The sequence below is a fragment of the Teleopsis dalmanni genome, chromosome 1 (assembly GCF_002237135.1).
Source record: "Teleopsis dalmanni isolate 2A chromosome 1, ASM223713v2, whole genome shotgun sequence".
Classification (NCBI taxonomy): domain Eukaryota; kingdom Metazoa; phylum Arthropoda; class Insecta; order Diptera; family Diopsidae; genus Teleopsis; species Teleopsis dalmanni.
The window spans coordinates 211,563,383-211,590,535 of record NC_051846.1 but is presented as its reverse complement, the minus strand read 5'-3'; the positions used below and the strand labels follow the sequence as shown (position 1 = coordinate 211,590,535).

Sequence of the window (27,153 nt, the reverse complement as noted above, 5' to 3'; positions counted from 1 at the left end):
TTGGTGCCACTATATAATCCATTTTGCTTCTCTTCTTATATATACTTCTTCACAGTTTTTTAGCTTAAACTTAAATAAATTAAATGATATGAATAAATACAAATACAAAACCGATTCAGTTATGCCTAAGATGACATCGTATTTATTCAAAATTCATTGTTATTATTTGGTACATATATTTTGCATTTGCATTGTTGCTTTTTACTCAGGTCTGCTTTGCAACTGAAATATGTAAACTATGACGTGAAATAAAAAATAAAAATAATAACAATGGCATGGTATTAATATTAGTGAAAAAACAAATAAAATCAATGTTAGGCTGAAAAATTTTTAAAGCAAACAGCTAAAAGTACGGTGGGGTTCACGTCCAGGAGCCACTTATCGAATTCGACAGGCAAGTGCCGTTCAACACTCCCAAAAGGGACTACGCGAGTTGATCTTTGCGTGCTATAACAACAACAAACAACAATTATTTTCAGTACAAGATAATATATGTTCTAAATATCTTATATGTAAAAAAAAGCAACACTTAAAATTAAAAAATCATTATAAGAAACATAAATAATCGCATTTCTTTTTACATGTAGAAAGTCACATAAATTGAAACCAACAAATGTTAAAATTCTCAGATATTTTTGATATTTTTTTTACTTCGAATTGAGAAGGATGATGGGTATGGGTGCTTGCTCAAATTAAGTGCTACTGCGAAGCACTACACCTACAGGATACATGTTTTATGTAAACAAGTCAAAACAGCAGGTGACAAGCTGGCATTTTTCAACTTAGTACGCTTCGAAATGGTAAAAGATAAACGAAAAAGGAAATTAAATTAAAATTTGAAGCACTCCCCTCACTCCTCTCAACCGCCATGTTGGTTTTTTCTTATTTGCTCAAGCAAAGTTACGCAAATGACTTTACTTATGTAAAAGATACTTTATCAGTATTTTCTGCTCCTTTTTTTTCTTCTTTTGTTTAATTGCGCCCTCATTAAATTTAATTAAATTTTCATTACAACAAAATCAATGTAAATAATGTCTAATATATATATATATAGGTGGGAATGTGTGTGTGTGTATGAAATAGCAATTCCAAGCCAAAAAAAAAAAAAGCAGAAAAGAAAAGGAAAAAGTCAAGCAAACACACACACAGAAATGTGCAGCAAACAAATTATTTTGTGTTTTCCAACTTTTTTCAATGTATTGGAGTTCATTTGAGCAGTGCCGTTCGTTTTATTCCATTTCATTTTATTAGTTTCTTACTTTTCTTTCCATTTTATTTTGATTTACATGATTGTTTACATTTCTCTTGAACAACAATTTTCTTCTTACATTACTGTTGTTTAAGTGTGTGAGTGTGTGAGTTTGCGTATGTTAAACTACACACGTACATATACTACGCTTATACGTATTGTATTGGATGTGATGCTTGATTGCTAACTTTATTCTAACGTATTCAGTTTCTCATTCTCTTTCTCATACTCGTTCTCATACTCGTTCTTCTGTTTTATTTATTTACAGGCTGAGATCTGGAGTGTGTTTATTGCGATTTTACGCAAGAGTGTTCGCAATTTACAGGCATGCACGGACGTTGGATTAATCGAGCACGTACTTGTGAGACTGCAATGCTCGGAAACGGTTGTGGCAGGTATGTGATTTCTTCTTTTTTGGTACTTTTTTGTTTACTTTTGTAGAACTTTGTTAGAAGTTCTTCTTAACTTTAATTTATTGATTCTATTTCTTATATTTTTTAAAATTTATACCTATGAGAAGTTAAAGCTTAAATGAAAAGTTTACATTTCCTCCAAAATTTATCTTAATGAGGTCTATATTAAAAAAAGTGATATTAAATGAAGCATTTTTTACTTAAATATTTTTAATAAAAAAAAAATAATTTTTTTTTTATTTTTATACATATTTATAAATATTTAAGAGATACTGTAAATTGCTTTTTAAATATTTAATTTTTTGAAAAATAATAGAGAAAAATTTAGGTTTCATTCAAATCTTTAAACATTTACAAGGTTATTAATATAATATGTTAACGAAAAAAAAAAATTGAAATGAAAGTACTTATAAAGAGGTTTTTCGAAAAGTAGTGAACTACAACAAAAAAATTTCATTTTATATTATTTTAATTAATTGAGTTTTCGGCTGACCATGCAGCTGTTTCGAGTATTGCCAAATACCCATCATCAGTGGTCTTGGAAATAATTCTCGTATATAATTTTTTGAGACTGAAAGTACTTTCGATATTATGGATTATTGTACAGCTCAAGAGTAGTCAATAACAGGAAATCTTGTGTAAAAAATTGATTTACTCACTCATGATATAAATTAGATTTGGTAGATTAGTTGCTCGCAACACATAGATCACTTAGTCCTTAGTGGTACCTGATAGAGAGAAAAAGTTTTTATGTTGATTTATAGTGGACAGAAATTGATGGCTTTAAAAAACCGAATAAGAGGTTACAGTTCCAATCCTGATAGAAATTAAATTCGAAATTTGATTAACTATTTTATAATATATAAGTTAGGGTAGGTTAATCTAGCTCTTGTAAAACACACAAAGAACCACTTGGCCCTTACCGATACTAAGGGTGCATACTATAGGGAGTGCGCCTGAACATAATGTGTTATTTTTCAATCGATTTCTCTGAAATTTGAAATAGAAACAAATTAAATATTAATTAAATATTAAATATTGTTATATTATTACTTATTATTAATGATTAATATAAATGAGGTATATTAAGAATATATTTTTCATAATTATTTAGTAATTTCTGACAAGTGAAATATATATACTAAATAGACCATATATATAGTTTGAAAGACCATTTTTTATTTCTTAAAAACGTTTAAGATTTAGCTAATGTTAAAAAAAATTTTATGGAAGTATTCATCGTAGATAGAACTGAAACAGCCATTAAAAAGTGGATGAGTTTTTATACATTTTCACTTATAAAATTTTACTGTTAATTAAAACTTCAAATTTTTTTATGCAGAATTAATAATAATATCTTAAGCTTTAAAAACATAAAAAGTCATCAGATTTTTATGATGAATAAGTAGTAAAAAAGTTGTAAGGGTTTAAAGTTGGTACAATTTTTAAGAAATCTCAATTTAGTTAAAAATTTTTAAAATTGCAAGTAATCATCAATTTTATGAGTATTTTTATAAAGGGTGAGTGTTGCAATAAGCTTTCTAAACCTTCTTAATATAATAAAAGTATTTAGTACAAGCAAATCCATTTCCCTATATATTATATTTCTTTTTAAGTATCTAAAAAAATGAAAAAGTTGACCATATTTGGAGTGGTTTCAGTAGGTGTATTAAAATACATTCAAAAGAAATTCAGAACTATATTTATTAAGAATTTCATTAGAATACTTTTACTGGTTAAGAAAATACTGAACTTTGATTGACTTATTTTAATTCTACCATACACTGCTCAAAGTGCGGCTCTTCAAAGTGCCATGGTACATCCGAACAAACGACATGCTAAGAGACCTTAGAATAGACCCGATTAAAAATATACATAAGAGACAGAGCCCTGAAGTTATATGCGAAATTAGGCAGGCTATCCTACTTACCACTGTCTAATCTTAGAGTAATCACTCTCCGCAAGGTGAGGTACGCTGATCTTAGATCAATCACTGAATAATCATAAAGTTTATAGGCAATACATAAATTAGTCAATGAGATGGGTGGGACCCTGCAGTACCCTCAGCTATCAAAGAGTAAAAGTGTACAGTTGCGCTGACTCGAAAAAAGGATCAACATACATACTTGTTACTATTATTACGAAATTCTTTAACAAAAAAATGTATCCAATATGATAAAAATATGTTATATTTTATGCTTTAATTTACAAATCAGTAACTTTGCACTTAATTTAATTATAATTTAAATATTCTTACTGGCAGAAACGAACAGTATAAAGACTCTCATCCGCACATTTTCTAATCCAGCAATTAAATCTATTTAAATGGATTCCCCACACACTAAAATGTTTTTACTGCAGCCAAAAGTACATTTTTACTGAGACAATATCAAATCTTCTTCACTCTTTGATTTTGTTGAGTCAATGACACTTTTCAGACTCGAACACTCAGTCAAGTGTAACTGCTGCCAATTTGAAAGCACACTGTCAAGCCAAAGAAATTTCATTTGTCTACTAGCACTCGTACAAAAATCCCATACACCCCACCCCTCCATTCACTTACTGATACCAACCCACACTGTATGCATTCTGCACTTACACTACACAACCAAACAATGACACACGCACTCACATACACTCACATACACTCACAATGACGAACGTGACATTTTCCATATTGAGCTCATCATCCACACAAAGTTTTACCAGCTCAATTTATCGTATACACAAATGAGTGACACCATGGCAGTTGAGCCAGTTGAACCAGTTGAACCAGTTGAACTCTGACAGCGTACGAGGGGGTCATGACTCATGGCATAACCGAAAAATCAGCGTCACAGAAACAAAAGTGTAATTAACTAGTCAGTTGGGTAAACCACATGTAAAGTGTAAAATACGTTAAAGAAAATGACAAATAGAAGAGTAAAAGGAATTTTAAATTAAATAAAAAATTATTACAGTCGATTTTATTGCTCTTGTAAATGAAATGAAATCCTTATTGCAGTTTGAGATTGACAGGACATGGGAGTTTTTAGCATGTAATATAATATTGGTTTAATGACTCTTAAGTGACTTTTATTAATTAATATTATGATTGCCACTACAATTTATGCTATATATATAGCACAACTGAGAGTTCCAAAGACTCCAAGAGTTAGGCTAATTAGTTCAAAATTTTTTATAGTTTTAACCAGTGTTAATCTTATTGATTGAGTTAAGTTGATCATGCCTTTCCAAAATGTGGTTAAGACAAAAATGTTGACTCGGAACAAATATGCTGTCATGTCAGATATACAGACAGACATCAAACCAAGTGGCAGAATTATTTGAATATTTATTTAATTTGTGGGATTGCTTTCATTCACGTATTTAACACAGACGTGTGCGTTGTGATAACGCTAATTCGAAGTAATTTGTCAATTTTTACATTAAAATCCTTTGTCTGGAATTCGAGCCAAGTAGCCGTTCCTCAATGGTATTATTCAATTTTGCTTGCCAAGAATTTTGCCAGCTCTTTTTAGTATAAAAACATATTATAGAAATTTTAGAATTGCAAAATTTATAAAAGAATAATTCACTCTAACGACGTATAAAAGCACAACTCATTAATGCGTATACTAATGATATATAGTGTATTTTATATACTAATTTATAAAATTTTAATTTATTACTACTTTAAAACAAAACAAAAAGCTGTTTACAAAATGTTTTTTGAATCAATATTCTCACAAATTTCGCAACTCCAATGAGGTTTTTGACCGGTACATATTCTGCATAGACAAGGGATTCGCAACTGTTCCGTAAATGTGAAATAAGTCGATTAAAGTAACTACAATATTGGTATGTAGCTAAACTCAATGATGGGAACAGTTTCTACAGAAATTATAGTTACGAAAAGCAATTGAAGACTGCCTTCCGTATAATAACTGTCAATGTTATACACATTGACTTCCGATGAAACTGTCGATGTTGTACACAATTACTTCCGATAAAACAAATTTTCTTTCGATGGCAGTGCAAGATCACTGACCTTGTATAGATATCTCACTGAAATTTATACTGGCCACACCTAAACAATTAACACTAAAATTTGGAAGACCCTCTACACATTTTCTTTTAAATCTTTGCGAATCTCTTCACTATTCTCAAATGCCTATCTTATCAATTCCATTGCAGTCATTACAAAATATGACCTAAAAAGCGAAACAAAGTACCTATGAAGCAACCCGAAACAGATTAACGCCTTTATTTTTGTTGACTGCTCAATACTTTTCTAAAAATGCAATGATTGGCCTGCATATCATAACTACTAATGCAATATCCTGATCTCAACTTTAATTAGTTATACATTCCTTAATTATTTGTTTGTTATTTATTAATCATATGATGCTACCTCATGTTAAGCGTATTTTTGTATAGGTTAATGTCATTACTAAATTAACTTTTAAAACAATAGTAAGAAAAAATATATCTTTATCTTTTTCAACTTTAATTTAATGTTATAAAATAATTTTTTCTATAAGTCACTAAGAAACATTTCTGGCAAATGTAGATTCGCTCAAATTTGAATTTTTACGCTTTGAAATTAGATTCTATAAGACACGTTATCATATTCTATCGAACCCTCTAATATCACTAAAATCCGTATAGACATAAAATTTGCTTTTAACACAAAAAGCGCTCATAAAAAGTAGAGGCATATGCCACAACTACACAGAGCTACACAGAGCGGAAGCCATGCACGCCTGCCTGCCTGCTACCAGCTAATTTAGCATATGTGCAAAGACTTGCCAATCTTTATGGCTGTAAACGCACACACTCACACATACAAATACAATAAATAAACAAGTTAACTTCAACAGAAGCTGTCATGTGGCAACTTCATTTTGTTTGCGCCATATTACATTGTTTTAATTGTGAACGCTCATATTGGCATCGTAATGAGGACAGTAAATTCGGTTTATATACTCACATGCACGTCTGTGTACGTTCGAGCGAAGAGATGATATGCCGACGAAGTCAATAAAAGCAGTGCAATGGTGACGTACGTGCGTATGTATGTGTGTGCCTTGATAAATTGATATAAAAGTTTCGCTCGACGTCGATGCTGAAAGAAATCCCTGTAACGTATGTTGGGCTGTAGAGAAGGAAATTAATTTGAATGACTGTAGCTTAATTTGAGGCAAAGGATTATGTGATAAAACAAACGAAAATAAATTTTTCTACCATAAGATTGCGTTAGTTTGACTTGATCCAGACTTGATTATATAGTAGAACAGTTCTTAGAATTTTTAAAATATGTGACTAAATGCGCCATAGAAATCAATTTAATAAAAAAAAAGTTTTTATTAAGAACTGAAAATAATTTTCTGAGTTTAAATTAAATTAAAATGGTGTTTCCTAACTCTTTTTAAAAGAAAGATTGCGTTAGTTTGACTTGATTCAGATTTGATTTTATAATAAAATAGTTTATAGAGTTTTTAAAATATGTCAGTTAATGCGGTATAGAAATCAATTTAATAAAAAAAAGTTTTTATTAAGAACTGATAATAATTTTCTGTGTTTAAATTAAGTTAAAATGGTGTTTCCTGAATTTTTTTTATAGAATTTTTTATTATAATATGATTTAATATAATTTTATTTGATTTGATTCAATTTTAACAATATATATACGATTTATTTTTGTTTTGTAGTTTAAATAATTCTTAGTTATTATACTTTTATCTCAAAGAATAATACAATAAATACAATAACATTAATTTAACAAAAATATTCATCAGTTGCATATTAATAAAAATTGTTTTTATTCCTTTATATTGAAGAGTAAATCAACCTTTTGGGCACATATTTATTTCTCATTGTTATTACATCACTGATGATTTTCTACAAAACGTGACCAAAATACTCAAAAACTATAACTTGATTCTCTCACTTAAATAAAATGTATATTGTAATAAATATATAAATATGTAGTTAGTCATATATTGTACCAGCCAGCTTCTTACAATGCCACATATAAAGTAGCAATAATAAAAATACGTGATATGCTTAAAATGCATTCTACACGCCATATTACTAGATTTTTCTCAGTGTATAACAACATGAAAAAAATAACAGTTCAAATATCGATAAACTGATTTTTCGAATTGGACAGCAAACTGTGAATTGAACTTTAATGGACAATTTTTTGAATGCTCCAACAAGCAACTAACTTTGAACTTCAACATGACTCTAGTGGAGAAGGAGTAGAACACATAAAAGTGCATATTATAGTAAAGTGCAATTACATTTAATGTAAGTACATATGTGCTGAACATGATTGAGTTTCTTAAAGTTTTCACGTACTTGTTTTTGTTTTAAATACTCGGACAAGTATTTTTAAAAAATTTATTAAAATGGCTCTATATGATGACAATGTTCGCACTCTACAAACAGTAATGTTACCTATAACATGTTAGGCTAATAAATTGCTTTTTCCAACAGATTATACAAATTTTGTTCTTGTTAAAATAACTTAATTTAGTGGCCGCATATTGGAATGAAATTTTAAAGCCATTAGAGAAGCACTTTATCATACGTAAAGTATAGGAGAATTAATGATTTCTTTATCTTGTCTAGAATGTTGTTCAAATGAGCAAAAACAATTTATCTTCCTCCGAGGGAAGTATCATGTAGTTTATTATTTTTCTATTTAAGACTAACTGAGTAGACTTTGTAAAAAAATTTTTACGGCTTATTAACTAACTCAGTCTGAGTCTCTAATAACAAGTATTGAATCATAAGATATATATGCAGATAAACTTAACAATATATATAATTCTATAACCAGCTTAATTAACAATATATAGAAGCATCAAAGTAACAAGCTTGAGGTACCATATATTTAAAGTGAGACATCTTTCTCAAAAAAGTTGCAGAGATTTAGCACATCTAGCTTTTTACTCTACATATCAGCGAGATGGAAAACTGTAGTTCAAGTTGAGCTAAAGCTAAATATTAAGAAAAAATTGAGCTAAATATTAAGAAAAAAGCAAAATATCCAAAAATGGATAGTTTACCTTTGTAAACTATCCACAATTTTGTCAGTTTAATATTCTAATTAAATTTATTTTGTCGGATCTTAACCTGACTACAGTTGGTGTTGGTTATCCTTATTTTTTCTTCTGTCATTCCCTAATGCTTTGGTTTCATGAAAGCTGCTAAGCATTGCTTATGCAAACACAGTCCTAATAATCTACCTAACTACTGTGGAGCGGTACCATGGTGTGCTCCTAAACGTTCTTTACACAAAAGCTATCATTACAACCTACTTTACTTATAACGGTTACTATGTGGTGTCATATTACCATAGCTATAAAATTATTGGATATAGTTTAATTTCTCCTGTATGTAAATACTTATCTGTATACTGTCCCATATTATTTTAATATTTATTTATATTTCCTTTTCATCTTCCGTAATTCAAATTTTAAGTAACATTTCATTTCTTCTTACAGATTTGCTTATCGAGATGCTTGGTGTCTTGGCCAGCTACAGCATAACAGTTAAAGAACTAAAATTACTCTTCGGCACAATGAAGGCGTTTAATGGCAAATGGCCACGTCACTCCGCCAAACTACTGAATGTACTCCGTCAAATGCCACATAGAAATGGGCCAGATGTGTTCTTTAGTTTTCCAGGACGCAAAGGATCGGTATGTACTTGTACAATTCTACTGGTAGTGTAATATGACTTCTATTTACATGTGCACGAGTATTTTTACAACTTTGTGCCATAATTTTGCTTTTTATTACCGTTGCAACAACAAAATTACAACAACTTGACTGCCTTTTTCTCTCATGAATATATGAGGTACATAATGATTTCGTTAGGCAAAAATTGAGTTTGCTTTTTGTACGTTTTATATATTCTAAGTCGTATATATATATATTTGTATGTTGATGTGGTACATTTGAGTGCTGCAGTATTCATGTTTTACTTATATTTACCTTAAAATATTTTACAACATCAACGTGGAGCGTCAATTTTATGTTTCTCGGTTTTATTATCGTACAGAGAATTGCCTTGTTGCATTATTAATACAAAACAACTTACAAGATGGAAAGGTTAGGGAAGTATGTGCCACAATTCTACTACAACACACACATATGGCATATGCCGTTGTGGGGCCTTTATTTGTGTCCATTCAGTAAATTTCTTCTTTTATTATATTGAGCATTATTTTCGCGAGGAAATCGAATTTCAGGCGTAATGTGCTCCATAAAAATGTAATAAAACATGAAATGCAATAAGTAAACATACATAAAAATTAAAGTATATATATGCCACAATTCAAGAGTTGGAAAACTTATTAAGAGTTTGAAAAAAAATTCGCCGTCAGTACACTTTTTCTTTCTTCATTTTGCATAACACTTCAGCGTAATATTTTGGACATACATAGTTTATGAAATCATTCTATAAAACCGACTTCTATGAAGCACTTGAATATACACACAAATTGTTATTATCACGGGTGTACATTTTGCTCAAAGGGTAGTAAGTTCAACATTAATGGAAAAATTCTCTAAAACTTCTAAATTTTTATCTCGCACTCACCTTCGGAAATTCTCTAGAGCAGTCTCAACTATTCTCGTAAAAATTTAAGTGAAACACTGGTAACAGACTTGCCAATAATTTGTGCAAAATTTAAATTTACACCATTCACTACACACTACACACTCGTTTTTGCGGAAATATTTCTACTAAAATGTGTAAAATTTTTACTCTAACCTCAGGGGCAGGAGTATTGCAGCGCGAGTTTAAAAATATATTAGAATATCTTTCTCTCCATTTAAATGCAACTAAAAATAATTTTCCTACACGGTCTTATTTTTTCCAATTTTTTTCAAATATATATTACTGGTTCAACATTAATATTTAAACTTAAAATTCAAAATCATCAAAAGTTAAATCACTTTTCTTAAAACTTTCGCTATTTTGTGGTTGGCAACTCTTTTGCAAAAACACTAGGGGGAATGTAAAAATGTGAAACATGTTCCCTAAAAGCAAAAAGGAGGAGACTGGTTTGTATTCATATTTTTGCAACTTTCTAAATTGAAATATTTTTCATTTAAATGCGGTAAAAAATCACAATCATGACTATTATGGTATTTTACTAGACAAGCTAAACTCCTGAGATCTAAACGGCGCTATAAATCAATTTTTCTCATTTCCTTTCAATTTGCAGTTACCAATACAAGTTAAGACACCGTCTCGAGCATCGAGCATTGAGCATCGAGCAACAAATTCGTATAAAAACATAATTGATTTACGACTTTATTAGAAACAATGCCCATTTGTACGCTATGGTCTGGTAACTGCTGTGCCTATGCCATATGTTGCATATTTTAAGGCGTTTACTTGTTTTTCATTTTCGTTTTGCTTGGTGCGTTTTTTCTTCATTGCTGTGCCCATAAGCAACCCATTTACTAGACTGAAGTTGAGAATACAACTTGTTATATAAATTTCGACAAATCGGAAATAAGTTTAATACAAATTCAAAAGTTGGAGATTCTTATTCTTCAATGTGGCTTCTGCAAAGAAAGGCAAGCATTCCTTTTTGGTTAAACTTTTACTATAAATTATGTGTTGTGGTGCGATGTTCTGATTGTTGGTAGAAATGAGCTAATAATTGCTATGGAAAATATTCTTTGTGGTCAGAAAATGGTTAACATTTTAGTAAAATTTCTTGAAGTTTGTAAAAGTTTTTAAGATAGTAACCAGCTTAATAAAGATAGTTTGAGTTTATGAAGAAATACTTCAATATTGAAGGAATGAGATGAAAGAATTCGGAAAATGGAATGGAAAAATCCAACAGAAGTTTGTTAACGTAATTATTCTTAAAATTTAATTTAGTGAATTATAACTTAATCATTTAATGTTAAGTGCTAAAACTTTATTCAAAAATTAAAGAAAACAATCTTATCAACCTTAGTGTGGTTTCTTTTCTAAAGAATTTTTATGATACGTGAATTCCTGATTCAAAATTTTTCTGTTCCGATAATATAATTATCGCTAAAAAAAATAATAAATATTGATTGTTCTTCGAGATAAGAATGTAGAATCAATGAAGATTCTTGCAAAAGTAGTAGCCCTGCTTCTTACTAAGTCTAGATATTTATATAATAGACTAAAGCTTGATAAAACTTTATGTACCATTTGGCAGACGCCACTAAGTTTTTGTGTATCACTGCCTATTAAGCAATCAGAAGGAAAATTATGTTGCTGACTTCAGTCCTATTGAAATTATTTCTCTAGTTCTATATAGATTTGTGGATGACCAGATTTATTAAGGTTTGACACAAATTGTCTCAGTTTCACACTTAATTCTTGCTCTTAATTAATTCTTGTATTTAGACTTAATTGTATATAAATATCCATATATAGAAAATAACTGATAACTATAGTTTATGCCTGCGCCTTTATCTAGCAAGCCTTTTATTAGATTTTTTTGAATCGACTGGAGGATATCTTGAACTTTCTTCAGAATTTAACAAACCAAAAACGTTTTTTCCTTTTTTCAATGCAGTTAATTCCAATTACTGATTTTGCAGCATAGGCACTAGTTACTTGATCAATTAGGAGGAAAATTTTGGCCTTATTTTTTACTTTGATCTACGATTGTCTGAAATCGTCTTTATTTTCCTACGTTTTTTATTTCTAAAATAGTTTACGAAGTTTTATATTTTTTATTGGTGGGGAATTAAAACTTAAAGCATAACGGAAATTTTTTTTTGTATATATATTTCACAAAAAATAGTAATTCTCATTCATATGATTAGTTTTTTAAGGCTTGAAATTTAAGTGTTTATGAGACCATATAATAAAAAAGACAGAAAAGACTATTGAAATTTTTTATTAAAAAAAATTTTTTTTTTTTTAAAAAAGTTTTAAAATAGAAAAGTCATCTCACCAATCAAATTATGCTAAACCAGTATACGTAAAAAAATTTATGAAACCCATATCAAGTTTATCATTTATGTTGACTTATCATTAAATTTATGTATATTCTATAAATTTTGTTATGCGTTCAGTTTTCGAAAGCCTCATGTAAGCTAATTTGTAAAATTATTTCAAATCGTAATCCAGCTCTTTTAAAATATGGATTATAAAAGAACTTTTTCTGATTTTATTAAAACTAGATAGTTTATTTAAAATACTTCTGAGTTCATAATAACATTATGATACAATGCCCACTCCACCGTATTTTGACTAATTTATAATTCATATTAAAACTTTGACCGAAACGCTAAATCTCATAGAAAACTAAAATCAACTTCACCTTACATATCCACATTCTATACACAGTTAGACCGACTTTATTTAAAGGATAATGTGCACATGGCAACCCTAGCAACCAGTTTAGATATGAAGCAAAAGTTTTGGCAACAAATTTTGTCAAGTGTTGACGTGGCACAAATTAGTGGCAAGAGGCAAACCTACTGACGGTACTGACGGCACTAATTATGACAGCAAAATGATTAACCTGCAGAAAGTTGTTATGACTCCCAACAATAAAGTGAGTTTTAATGAAAGTTCTGAAATCACCACAGCCCATTTTTCGATTTTCCGAACTTACAACAACGAACATGGCGTACAAAATGAGTACGCCGGAAACTTGGGATTGAAAACTCATTTTTATTTTGAAAAGTGCCTCATTAGTTTTAATTTGCAAAAATTTTCAAAATACAATTAAAAATTTTTCTGGCTCCACTATATCATTTTTCTCTCGGTACACTTCACTTGAGTTTCTTTTACACAATATTTTCTTTCTTCTGCAGGCGATGGTATTGCCGCCGTTAGCTAAGTGGCCATACGAAAATGGTTTTACATTTACGACGTGGTTTCGCCTGGATCCAATTAACTCTGTGAATATCGAACGTGAGAAGCCATACCTTTATTGGTAAGTTCAGTGCAGCGTAGCACAGCTGCTTTGAAATTTTTGTGAAAACTTTAAATTTTGTATTTGCAACTCATTAATTTTAATTTCATTTCATCTCTCTCTTTCACCGTCTCTCCCCCTTCCTTGCATTTTTATGGTACAGTTTTAAAACATCGAAAGGGATTGGCTACACTGCCCACTTTGTTGGCAATTGCCTTGTACTCACATCGATGAAAGTCAAAGGCAAAGGATTTCAGCATTGTGTAAAATATGAGTTCCAGCCAAGAAAGGTAAGTGCTCGATGATAAATGTAGAACTTAAGACTTTTTTAACATGAAAAGTGAAGCACTTTTATGCTTTATTCTATACTTATTTCTGTTTTGTAATCATTGAGCTGCTATTGAACTATCAATGCAAAGGATATTTATTAAATCAATTAAATTATAATGAGCAATGAAAGAAAATCAATTTATTTGCTATAAATAAGAAATTATAACGAATAGTTTTTGTTTTTTTTTTTTTTGAGATGCTTTTAATGAATGTCCTTGCTCTTAAGTTGTCTCCGCTTAAGTATAAGTACTAAAGCTTTTAGTTGCGAGATAAAAATAATTGATAATTAATTATTTAAATACGTTCCTTCATTCCTTTATTATTTCTACAGTGGTATATGATTGCGATAGTGTACATATATAATCGTTGGACAAAAAGCGAAATAAAGTGCCTGGTAAATGGACAAATGGCGTCCAGTACTGAAATGGCGTGGTTCGTTTCAACGAATGATGTAAGTCAAATTAATAAATTATTTACTTAAGTAGTTTAAATTTTAAAATAATGTTAAAATAATTAAGATTTCTTTGAGATAATTGAATTTTAAATTAAACTTTTAAGAAATGCAAATTATTATTTGTGTCTACGATGAAGAAATGCTGTAAAAATTGTACGACTTCTTTGAATCCTCCATGTTGTTAATGTTCGAGTATATCTGAGTCGCTTGAGATTATTTGAACATGATTGCTTTGAAATAGTGCTGTAAATACTCCGCAATCTTTTCGAAGCATCGATATAAGTGGCATCGATATTTTCGAATAATTTGAACCGCTCGAAAGTAATCGAAGCGAGTGTTTTTCAAGCATTTACTCTTATAGTGTTTGCTTAAAATGAAACAAAAATATAATAAAACATAAAACACATTCGTTGTCTATTTAGTTTAAACAACTTTAAGCAGTTCGAATATGTTAGAACTTTTGTAATGAACGTTTAAAGTGTTCGAGTCTCGATCCGAATATTCAAATTACCCGAACATCACTATTCTAAAGAGTTTATACATGTTACTACAATATCAACTAAAATAAAGATTATTAAAAATGTTTGTAACCTATGTTACTATATAACATATATATAACGCTTATCTTTTTCTGACCGTCTACATTTTGTTCATGATAGCATTTCTTCTACGTGTGTTATATCTATTATAGTGTACTTTACATAAGCAATGTTATTCTTACAGCCATTTGATAAATGTTATATTGGTGCCACGCCAGAATTGGATGAAGAACGCGTATTTTGTGGTCAAATGTCAGCAATATACCTATTCAGTGAATCACTGACTGCGCATCAAATCTGTGCTATGCACCGCCTAGGGCCAGGATATAAGGTAAGTGTCATTAAATAACATTTAGTAATAAATTTTCATTGAATTTTAAAAACACAATTGTAAATTGTTTTTTTTTTGTTTATATTTTAAATGTAAAATATTTATTATATATGTGATTTCTATATATACATTAAGACCGAAAAGTTTTCGGAAATTCTCATTTAAAATTCGCGCGCTGTATATTTTTCGATATTTTAAGTTTATGTAGTTTGGCAGCACTGTCCTTAATTACTATGCCAAAAATGAGCGCGATCTGTCAGACAGTTCGTTTACGGCAGCTGTTGAAACCAGTTCACCTCAGTAGGGCGTTGCGAAAAAAACAATGGAAAAAAATATTGAACAAAGAGTTTGCATCAAATTTTGTGTTTCGAACGAAATTTCGTGTGCAGAATCGTTGCGAATGCTACAAAAGGCTTATGGGGAATCAGTTTTATCGAAAACTCAAGTTTATGAGTGGTACAAAGCCTTCCAGGACGGTCGTACGACCGTCGAAGACATTTCGCAACGCACTACTGAGGTGAACTGGTTTCAACAGCTGCCGTAAACGAACTGTCTGACAGATCGAGCTCATTTTTGGCATAGTAATTAAGGACAGTGCTGCCAAACTACATAAACTTAAAATATCGAAAAATATACAGCGCGCGAATTTTAAATGAGAATTTCCGAAAACTTTTCAGTCTTAATGTATATATATATATTAAAACAGTGTGTTCACAATTGTTGTTACTCTCGAACTATATTCATTTTTTTTATTCTTTTACTTTTTTTTATCAAACACGCTACGCACACATCTTTCTAATACATCAACGCAATGACACCGCTAAAAACAATCAAATAAAAAATAAATGTTTTTTTCCAAAAACTTTTTTTTAAAATATTTTTAATCTTCATGTGCTACGCAATTACATAAAAACAACCAAAAAAACCACAACTATATCCTTCTAGTCACAATTCCGCTTCGACAACGAGTGCTACCTGAACCTGCCGGACAATCATAAAAGGGTGAGTCAAATCAGCAGTACACATGCAGAGCAAGAGGCTCAAGCCATCGATTGGGCAGATGAAAAGCTTGATCTGAATGCAACATTTGCTAAGATACGCGCTGTTGTAGTAGCACGTAATGCTTCCACAAATGCTGTATTGAATGCCTTAGGGGGCGTGGTCGATAAACAAGCACATACAAATACTACTCTTACTACTACTGCTACTACTCCCAGTACACCTACTACACCAACTACATTACCAGCAAGTGCAACAGGCAATGTCACTAGCGAAGGCACTAAAGTCGTTACTGATCCTTTAAGTCATTTGCCCACAGCAAATGTGTCCTTTGGTATTTATTTGATGTTCATTTTTTATTTAAACTTTATTAATTTTTAAATTTATTTTTGTTTGTTTTTCTTTTCTTTTTTTATTCGCTTTTATCAACATTTTCCGTTTGCTTTCCTGTGTTTATTAATTTGCTTTAGAACAACTGAGACGGAGTTCATTGATATCCAACGCCAGCGGCGAGTTATCGAGAAGTTTTGCCGGCGAAACGGAAGAAATTAATCAGCTTAAAGCTGTAAGCATGCTTTTTATTTAGTTTTGATTATTTATTTTATTAATTTCATTATTTATTTAAGTAATAATTTTTGTCCTCATATTTATGTTACAAAATGAATTTCAAAATAATATTTTTTTAATGTCTTAATAATTCGTTTAATGCGTATCATACTCGTCAACTAATATATTTAAGTATCTTATTATCAATATTTTTTACGTTGAACTTAACAGTTTAGTACATAAACTAAAAATTTTATCTTAATTAAGTGCAAATGTTCTACACAAGAGAGCTTGTACATTGCTTTGCTCTGAACAACATCAATTCAAACAGAGTTCGATTTGCAGATACTTTCACCGAGTTCATAATTCCAATTTTATATTGTATATCCATCCACTTATGTGCATTACAATGGCTTTAAATTTTTAATTAATCGAATTATTAGAGCGTAAAATTCTACTTGCAATTAAAAACATTTTCAGTTTTTGATTTTTTAAATTTTATATTTTGGTTTTGCAAAAATATTCGTAGTCCACATGTTGGCAAAATTTATGGTTTCGAGCTCGTCGATAGTCCGATTCTGTACTTCATAATGCACCTTCACTATTTTGCACTATGATTGCGCTAATTGAATACTTAAAACTCTAAAATGCTGGAAATTGTGTAAAGTTTATGATTTAGGTTTCTGAGCTCTCATCTACATATATATAAATTCGAATTAATTATAAACATGTTTCCGTATGTAAACGCATTCGAACTACAAATAAAACCATTTTATCAAAATTTAGTTCTCCAATTGATGTTTTTCAGTTTCTTTTTGTTTTTTTTTTATCCTTTGTTAAATTTATGTTATTTGCTTTTCTATTATTTCAATCGAATAACAATGTTTTCTATTATTCTATGGCTATTCTATGGAGGTTTATGCACCACTGAAAGCAGCTAATTAAAACACCGAATTTGTTGTGCTTTATAAATAAACACTTATCTAAAATCTCTTTTTGTCATATTCATGGCATAATGTGCTTTTATATAAGATTATATGTAAATAGAAATACAGATTACATAAAAATATATATATTTCATACAAATGTATACTACATACACTGAAAACTGCCTTAATGGATACTCCTCTTAGATGAAAAATTTTGTTAAACTAAATTCTTTAACCATTGTTTAGAACAATTTAACCATTGGACGTACATAACTTGATTCATAATGAACATCCACTTGAGAGAGTTTTCAATGTAACAATAATAATTTCCTAATGGGCTTATCTAGTGATAAGCTATTCGCCCGATTTCAAAGGATATGTGATCAATAGAATACTTATGCACCCCCAAATTAATCTTTAATCTTAAAATATAGACTTGAATTGTTGTTTCAGAAAACAGTACAATTTGCTTTATAAAATATTTAATTTTAATTCTATATATATGCCTTTGAAGAGCTTTATAACATATTATCTAAAATCACTACTTTTTTAAATAAAACAAAAGGAAAAAAATGAAAATTTTTATATAACTGTATCAATTAGACTATGTTGATCCCTTTTTGCTTCAGACTATATTCCCATATGGCACGGTTATGCAGATATTATTCAGTTACGAAATATTACGTTGATCACACATAAAAAAAATATTGACGCCATCTAGTGGTAGCTGGTATAAGTTAGATAACTTTTTCTAATAGTTATTGATAATTTCAATGAAAATTTTGTTATAAGTATAAAATTTATGCTCTGTAAAGACATTTCAATGTACCATGTACCATGGTATATTAGGACGAATGACATACTTAGAAACCTCAAAATTAATCCGATCAAAATAAACGTAAAGGATATAGCCCTGAAATTATTTACGAAAACTGATAGACTTACCAACACCGCGTTATCGAATCTCAGAATGGTTACAGGATCCTCGGGGAGGTATGCAGATCTCAGTTATTGCTTAGTCTGATGAAGTGGTAAACTATAATCCAGTCGAGGCGTAGAGAGGTGTTATGAAGAAACCTCGCAGTTAATAGCGAGTAAAAATGCTCAAGTGCACTAACTCAACTAGCCTCAACATAATAATTCAGGATAAACCTCTGTATACATAAAGCATAGTTTAAAAAACTACCCAGAACAATCTGTTTTAAACAGAATCTGTGCCCAAAGGTCTTTACAATTTATGCTGGAATATAAATTGAGTAATCAATTAACGCCATTTAAAATTAATTATTATAATTGTTATCACAAATTATTTGTTTTTTAAAGTTATTGTTATTATTATTGTTTTATTATTATTAGACCTCTTTAAAATATTTAAAAATTTTCTTATTGCTTTATTAAATTCTGAGGAAAAGTAAACATACGTGTACTTCCTCGAGGGTGTATAAAAATTATGCTTTCACCAAATCTGTGCCTTACATTAACACTACTCGTCATTAGAGTAAAAGTAGTAAAATAATGTGTTTGTGCTTTGTGTATCGCAAAATAAAAAATTTGATAAAACATATTTCTCAGCCAAAAAAAAAAAACTTTAACAGAAAAATTTCACAGCCATTTTTTCACATAATTGAATTTTTATATTTTCTTCTTCTTTTTATCTTTATTTTGTTATGCTTTGTCAACATTTTTGACAACATTTTTACGGGAAAAGGTATTGTACGACGGCAAACTATCGAATGCCATCGTCTTCATGTACAATCCTGTGGCAACCGATGGTCAACTGTGTTTGCAGTCATCCCCCAAAGGAAATGTTTCATATTTTGTACATACGCCGCATGCACTTATGTTACAGGTAAGTAAAAATGTAACTATATATGTGAAGCTCTTTTGTATACGTAGTAAAATATAAAAAGGACCTTACGAATTGACATAAATAATAAAATACAAGGACATTATTTAGAGTAGCTTGGGTATACGAGGACGGTACATATGTTATTGTTTGTAGTACTATAAAGTTGGTTGAGGAAACAAAATTGTTGTTGTTGTTGCTCTCATAGAATTATATTTAACACAGAGCAGAACAGAAGAAAGGGAAACAAAAGCGTGTCTTGAAATGGATAACACAATATATTGATTAAAAAAGATATATATATATATATCAGTAGCTAATAAAGCTGCTTTAAAGTCTTTAAGTTCAATGCATATGAAAGACATGTCGATATTTTATTGCAATACATCTTAGGATGAGAAGAACAGGAAGATTTCTTCTCTTTGCTTTTCTAATGGCAGGGATACCGCAAGCAACTCCGAAGTAGATATGCTAAGGAATACATTTGCTATATTCGAAACTTGAGCACTAACCGCTCAAGTCATGCAAACTGTTGTAAATCTTTGTGTGGAGAGTATTTTAATAAAAGATTGGAAAATTCAAAGATACTTAAACTTTCATATGCTAGCTAGCCTACCATAAATCAGAAAAAATCTAAAAGTATAATTAGAATGCCTCATTAATGTGAGAGCCTTACAGTGCTTAAGAGTTCAAATGTTCCAGATGGTATTAAACACGAACATACGCCCAACCTAATAATAATATTACACCTAACCTAATACTGAATAGAGTTCTATTAAATGTTTTATTTTTGACATAAATATTTCAGTTTTTCCATTTTTCTCTATTAACGAATTAATATGTTCCCAATTCTTTCTCATTATACGTATTAAAGTATATCTTTGGTCTATGATTAAAAATTTTATTATAAAGAATTATAGTGGAAATAACATTAATAAAAAAGATATTCCAGTTTCGCTGAAGCGAATCGTTGAGCAATATTAGCATGGCTTTTTCCGTATTACATTTCTAGATTTGGTTCTATGCACAAGGAAGAAATAAACTCCAGCAATAAATAATGCCATTACGAAAGAATTATAGTTAATTAATTTCTTTAATGGAAACCATATCGTCTCCACTTCACTATTTTGAACTGACTATCTATACAAATATAGATTTATCTAAAAATGATGCAGAGTATATAATAGTTTCATTGAATTTATATTGAATTATATGCATATGGTATAGTAAATAGTTAGGAGTTGAATGCACGTAAAAAGCTCAAGTAATGCATTCCATAGTTATGATACTCGTACCTTAGTTTATATATATGAGCACGCTAACTCTTCCAAGAGAATTTTGTGCTCGACTTGGAAAGTTGAGATAGATACTTGTTTTCAATGGTTGTAGTAGTATAACAGACAGATATTTTACAAAATTTATGTTGTAAGTTAAAATAAATATAATGCTTTATTTGATGCCTCTTAAAAACTAGAAACTATAAAATTCTATTTGCATTACTTTAGTAACTTTAAAGAGTTTCATGTTACTTGAGAAATAAAAAGTTGTTAATTTTTCTTTTCTCGTCCTCGTCTTTTTTCCAATCCTGTATTTTCGGAACAACAACAACAGGATGTTAAGGCTGTTGTTACACATTCAATACACTGCACACTAAATTCCATTGGTGGTATACAAGTGCTCTTTCCGTTATTTTCACAATTGGATATGGCGCATGAGGGCATCAGCGATATCAAACGTGATCCAAGTCTGTGGTAAGTTCAAAGTACAAGGTTTTCTTTACATTTTTACAGCGATATTTTTCCTTTTTGTGTTTATTACAAAGAAGAAAGTGCAAAGTTTTTCTTTTCGAAATAAAGTTAACTGAAAAAGGGCTTAAAAGAATTTTAAAAGTGCACTTCTGACACGCAAATATTGTATTAAATTTATAACAAAAATATAAGTACAACTAATAACGTAAATCAAAATAAATTTTAATAAAAAAGTTTGAAGTATTTTCGTTTCCTCGTATAAATAAAACTAGTTTAGTCTTCATACTATATACATAATACAAGAATTATCTTAATTTTCATAGTGTACATATGTCAACATATACTCCAAATGTGTGTGTAACGCATAAACTCTGTGGAAATGTGCTTGGATAGAACTTGTGTAAAATTAAAAAAGTTACTCATACGCACAGTTGTGTCGATCTAAAGTCTTTTGAATGCAACTAGAGACGCATTATGCGTTTTATTTTTTGTTGCTTGGAAATTGTTATTAACATTTTAAAACTTTTATTTTTATTTTGCTAAGAATTTTTTCTATTTTGTTGTGTGCTTTTTTTTCCTGTCTAAGTAACTATGTAGTAATTTTTCGCCAAGTTGTTCGCATATGTTTTCCCCCTTAAGCGCTAGGAAAATGCTGTGACGTGTGCATTATTTCATATTTTCCAACAAAAACAAAAGTGAAGGGAAAAACGTATAAGAGTGCATGTGCATCGCAGAAAAGCTTCTACGTGCGACTACACTTTCGTGAAATTTTTATATTTTTTAGTTTTAGTTACTTTAGCAATTTTCCCCAAACATTTGAAAACTAAGTCAGAATTGCGTATCTTTGTGCACTTTTGAAAATTATTTATAAATTTTATATTACATTTTATGATTTTCCTTTGGAAAATGCTTGCAAACACTTTGCGCTTTCTTCTGCCATTTCAATTGCATTTCCTTTTCAAGTAATTGTGTGCTTTATATTGCATTTTACAACTTTTCTGCTTTTCCACTTTCACAGTTCTAAGCTGCTGGGTTTCATCTGTGAATTGGTGGAAACATCACAGACTGTGCAACAACACATGATACAGAATCGTGGTTTCTTGGTAATATCCTTTATGCTGCAGCGCTCCTCACGAGAACATCTGACGCTCGAGGTTTTAGGCTCCTTTCTGAATTTAACAAAATATTTAGTGACATGTCTGTCCACGAATAGTGATTTGCTGTTGAAGCAGGTGAGTCCGAATTTTATATTTGCTAAGAGTTTTCACATTTGTGTTTTATGTTTTAATAAAGTAAAAATATATTTTGCTTTTTATGAAAAAATATGCCTTGAAAAATGAGTTTTATGTAAAATTTAATAAATTGAAATAACCTTACTTACAACCTTAAAAAATTAAAATAAAAATAGTTGAAAAGATAATAAATAAGATTCATGAAATTTTTAATATTCAAATAAGGACTTTATTTTAATATAATTATGATAATATTAATTGATTTCTTAATTACTAAATAAAATTAATTTCGTAGAACTCAATTGAAATTTCTCAATGCATATTAATTATAATTATATGTAGGAAAACTACTATGCATTAAATTATCAAAATTGTTATACGAAAATATATAATTAAGTATAAATATGGCATGTAAATTTTGTAAAACGATGTAAAATTATTAATTATAAAAATAATCAAGTGTCAATTGTCAATTGTAGCTTAAAATTAAGTATTATTTGCTCTAATTAATATAAAACGATTAAAATTGAATTATTTTTATATAGTAAAATGCATGACAATAATTTTGAATTTAGTATTTAAGTGATTAATTTGAAAATATTATTTCTTTTCTTTTTATTTTTTTTTTGTATGCAGTTTAACATGGGCTTGCGATTTACATACAAAAAAGTAAATTTTATGATTTATTTACTTAACGATTTCAAATTTTTTGTATTTTCTTGAATTTATTTACTTTAATTATTTGAAAACTTATAACTCTTTTTGGTAATTTTAATGAACTTTTATTAAATATTTTTTAAATAAATATTATTAATAATAAAATAACTATTATAAAATACTATATATCATATCTGAAACAATTCATATTATACCATTTCCCCAAAAAAAGGTATTATTATCTCAGTTGTGGTGCATAGTATTCCCCATCGGATAAAAACACAAAAATTCTATATAAAGATATGTTTAAAACTCATGCATGACAGTCCTACAAGACTTTAAGTTTAGTGGGTTAGTTGTTCGAATCTATTGCAATGGTAATCGGAAAGAAGAGATATGAAAATTGGAAAAATGTTGTTTCAACATTGAGAGTATTTATACAGACTTTACAAGTTATTTGTTAGAATATGAAAATAACAATAAACTGGCCGTTGTTTTTATTAAATATCCGTTTTTTAGCATTTCCTCAAATTTAATTTTAAGCTAAAATTTAAGACTTAGCTAGAATAGTGAGTGTTAGAATGTAAAAAGCAAATTATAAATTCACAGTGTATTGGATTCTTGTACTGTTCAATCACAACTCTTTATATATGAATTATTAAATACTGTATCGTCTATATCTATATTGAATATAGATCACATGCCTACTGATCTAACATTGCTTAAGTTATACTGCCTTACAGCATTGAGCTTATGTACTTTCTGATGAGAAAGTTGTAGCATTTAATTGGTGATTCTGAATATTCTTAAAATTCTTTTAATTATTGTATATCAGATGTTAATGATCTCTAAAATATTAATAATTAATGTTTCATATAATTTTCTTGGATAAGATATGAAAAAATTGAATGATTTCAATAATGAATATTATATTTAAATCATAATGCTGTCTATCTCAGACACGATCGACAACAGTGTTTATGTTATAATCATATAATATTATTGTCTTATTTTTCTTAATATTGGAAAAATAACAGAGTATACAATATATTATGGTAGGGAATTAAAATCGATTGGTCGATAAATACTTGATAAAAGTTGATTTCTAATAGAGATGGTTTTTGTTTAAAAATATATCAAAAAAACCTAGATACTTTTTCGATATCACTCAATCTATTATGGTAGTGAGTGCATTATATTTCTGAAAAATGAACTGCATGTTGAAATATAGTATACTGGATAATAAGATCAGAAAGGAAGTTATTCTCTGAGAATAGATCCATTTCTATGATCTATGATTAATAGTATTTAATAGTACGTTTTTGCGCTTCGCACAAAAAGTGTAACAATTATAACTGTCATAACATAGGTCTATCTAAAATATTTGATTTATAATAGTATTACTATGCATAATACATTTGCAAAAAACCCATATTTATTTAAATCTTCATTATTTAAATGCAACTGAATTTTTTATATGAATATTTTAACTTCCATTTAATTTTAAAATAATTTTTCATTAAACAGAAAAAAATAATTACATGAAATTATTTTTAACTTAAAAATTAATTATGAAGAATGTTTTTAATACATTTCATATATTTTTTTAATGAAACCATATAATCATATTCTTTAATATTTTTGTAACTTCAATATGCTAATTTCATTAATTTTACTTATTTTGTGCTTTATTTTTTATTTTCCAATAATTAATCCTTTTGCATGTAATTCTCATTTTTTAAGCTTAGCATTTTTTTCAGTATCAAAGTTTCATTTTATATATATTGAAATTAATTAAATAGAAATCAAAGTTTTTTGTATAAGTAAATAAGTTTTGTAATAGTATTGAAAACTAATTGAAATTTTCTTCTACTTTTTACGAATTTTTCTTTTTTTTTAATCCTCATCTATGCACTTAAACTAAAATACAAAATAATACTAAAAATAATCCTTCGCCTACGATTCTACTACCATTTCTACTACTACTACTACTACAATTTCCACTATATAACCTACTACTACTACTACTATTCTACTACTAATTCATCTACTCAAAACGTGTCTGCATAATGCATTGTACACTCGAATAAAAATCTAAACAAAATTAAAAAATTCTAGTTCTATCAGGTGAAGAAATGAAACATTCTACTTTATGTTTTGTGCAAAAATTTTTAAAGTGTTATCCTTTCTGTTGAATTGAATTAAAGTTGAATTAAACTATACTCGTATATTGATGTAGTGTAATTGATTGTATTTAAAGTTTTTTAATTAACTTAAATGAAACTGTACATTTGTAAAGTTGAAATTGTATAAATTTACTTTTAGCCGTTAAATTCGTACTTGTAATTTTAGTATTAAATGTAAATTTCTTTGAGTGTAAAATGTATAAAACTTAATTATTATTTTGCTAATTAAAACGTTCGTCTTACTTGCATTTAATGTATAAGGCTTACGGCTGTTTAAAATTATGCATTTAACTTCATGCTCTTTTTTTTTCTTTGATATTTTTTTACAATATATATATTTATTTTTTATATATCTTTTATATATTTTTCATATGCATTTTTTAATACTTTTAAATACGATATATTTTTCCTGCCTATAGGCACGCTACTTTATACGCAATTTTCGAGCAAAAGCGCTATTTTATACATAATAAAAACATAATAATTCCAGGCCATATCCTTTTTCACATATCAACTCGTATAAGCGGGATGTCAGTGGCATTTTTCCCTGCATTCATCCATATAGGATTAAAATGCTGCTTTACTTAATAATTACCAAAAGTGTATATCATTTTTTCCGCCTTTCATTGAAATAACCTTAATTCCAACTTTATAGGAAGCAAATATTTTTGTATATATAAATAATAATAAAAAAAGAGGAAAACATTATTCAATTCACTTTTTTTTTATAAAAAGTAATGATTTTTTTGTTGAAGTTTAACACATTTTTAATTGGAAGCGTTTTTTTTCGGAGAAATTTTCCAATTGTTGCTGCTGAACTTTTGAAGTAATTTTTTCAACGAATGCAAAACTTTCAAAAGTAAAAGTTTCCATTTAAAATAAAAAATACCTGAGCTCATTGCCTTTTTTTTAAACTTAAATCGACTGAATTTTTACAGAAAAATATGTGTTAATATTAAAACAAAATACACAAAAATTTTTACTTTTAATTGGTTAACAATTTAATGAATTCATTCTGAATCCAAGTTTATTGATTGCTGCCCCTTTTCAATGAGATATTAATCAGAAGATTCAAATGAATTGAATACCTATTACTATTATTTGAGGAATACTCTAATTTGTCAGTGGGATGGGTGAGACTCTGCAGAAACCCCCAGCCATCTAAAAACAAACTAACTCGAAAAAGGCTTAACATAACATAACATAACTATTTGTGCTTAAACTATTATAATAGCTGGTCGTAATTGGTAAAAAAATGTTTTGTAGTAGCTATATAAGGGATCAGCAATATCTACATATATATTGTTATAAAGCTTATTACTAAGCTACGTTCGTAAATCTACTGTAACAAATAAGAAGCCTTTTACTGCAAAACATATAGCAATTCAACCTTCTATCGGAGCAATGCAAGTACATATTGTATTCCAAAACAATATATACTCCGTGGAGTATAGTTTAAGTAACTCAGCTTAATGTTATACCTATAATGTTTTTAATACAACAGTTCCTACATATAGTAAAATGTTAGCTAAAGTATACTAGTAGAATGATTTACTACTTTTGAGTAGTTGTTTTAAAATCCATCCCCACTAATTTTTATTTCAAAGTCTGTTCATATTTTTATTATTAATATAGGACGATAGACCCTGCGACTGTCGGGTCTATTGTGTTGCGTTTTTTTTATATAGCGTATGAGTTACCTTTCTTTAATTTAATTTTTCAATTCAAATTAAAAAGATATTTATGGTAAATATCTTAAAAGATATTATAGGGA

General features: G+C 28.9%; 1 protein-coding gene across 2 annotated transcripts in view; it reads left to right on the top strand.

The window, feature by feature from the left end:
• LOC119671755 (neurobeachin) overlaps positions 1-27,153 on the top strand; it is an 80,421-nt gene that overhangs the window by 21,011 nt on the left and 32,257 nt on the right. Inside the window, exons 2-12 of one of the 2 annotated variants that reach the window (XM_038082520.1) lie at positions 1,518-1,644; positions 9,159-9,355; positions 13,482-13,603; positions 13,746-13,872; positions 14,244-14,363; positions 15,090-15,236; positions 16,182-16,569; positions 16,706-16,800; positions 19,419-19,559; positions 21,168-21,307; positions 22,323-22,536. In XM_038082520.1, the coding sequence (XP_037938448.1) occupies positions 1,518-1,644; positions 9,159-9,355; positions 13,482-13,603; positions 13,746-13,872; positions 14,244-14,363; positions 15,090-15,236; positions 16,182-16,569; positions 16,706-16,800; positions 19,419-19,559; positions 21,168-21,307; positions 22,323-22,536 (1,818 nt within the window). Of the gene's footprint in view, positions 1-1,517; positions 1,645-9,158; positions 9,356-13,481; positions 13,604-13,745; positions 13,873-14,243; positions 14,364-15,089; positions 15,237-16,181; positions 16,570-16,705; positions 16,801-19,418; positions 19,560-21,167; positions 21,308-22,322; positions 22,537-27,153 lie in introns of those variants that run through there. The other variant, XM_038082519.1, reaches the window with a different exon arrangement.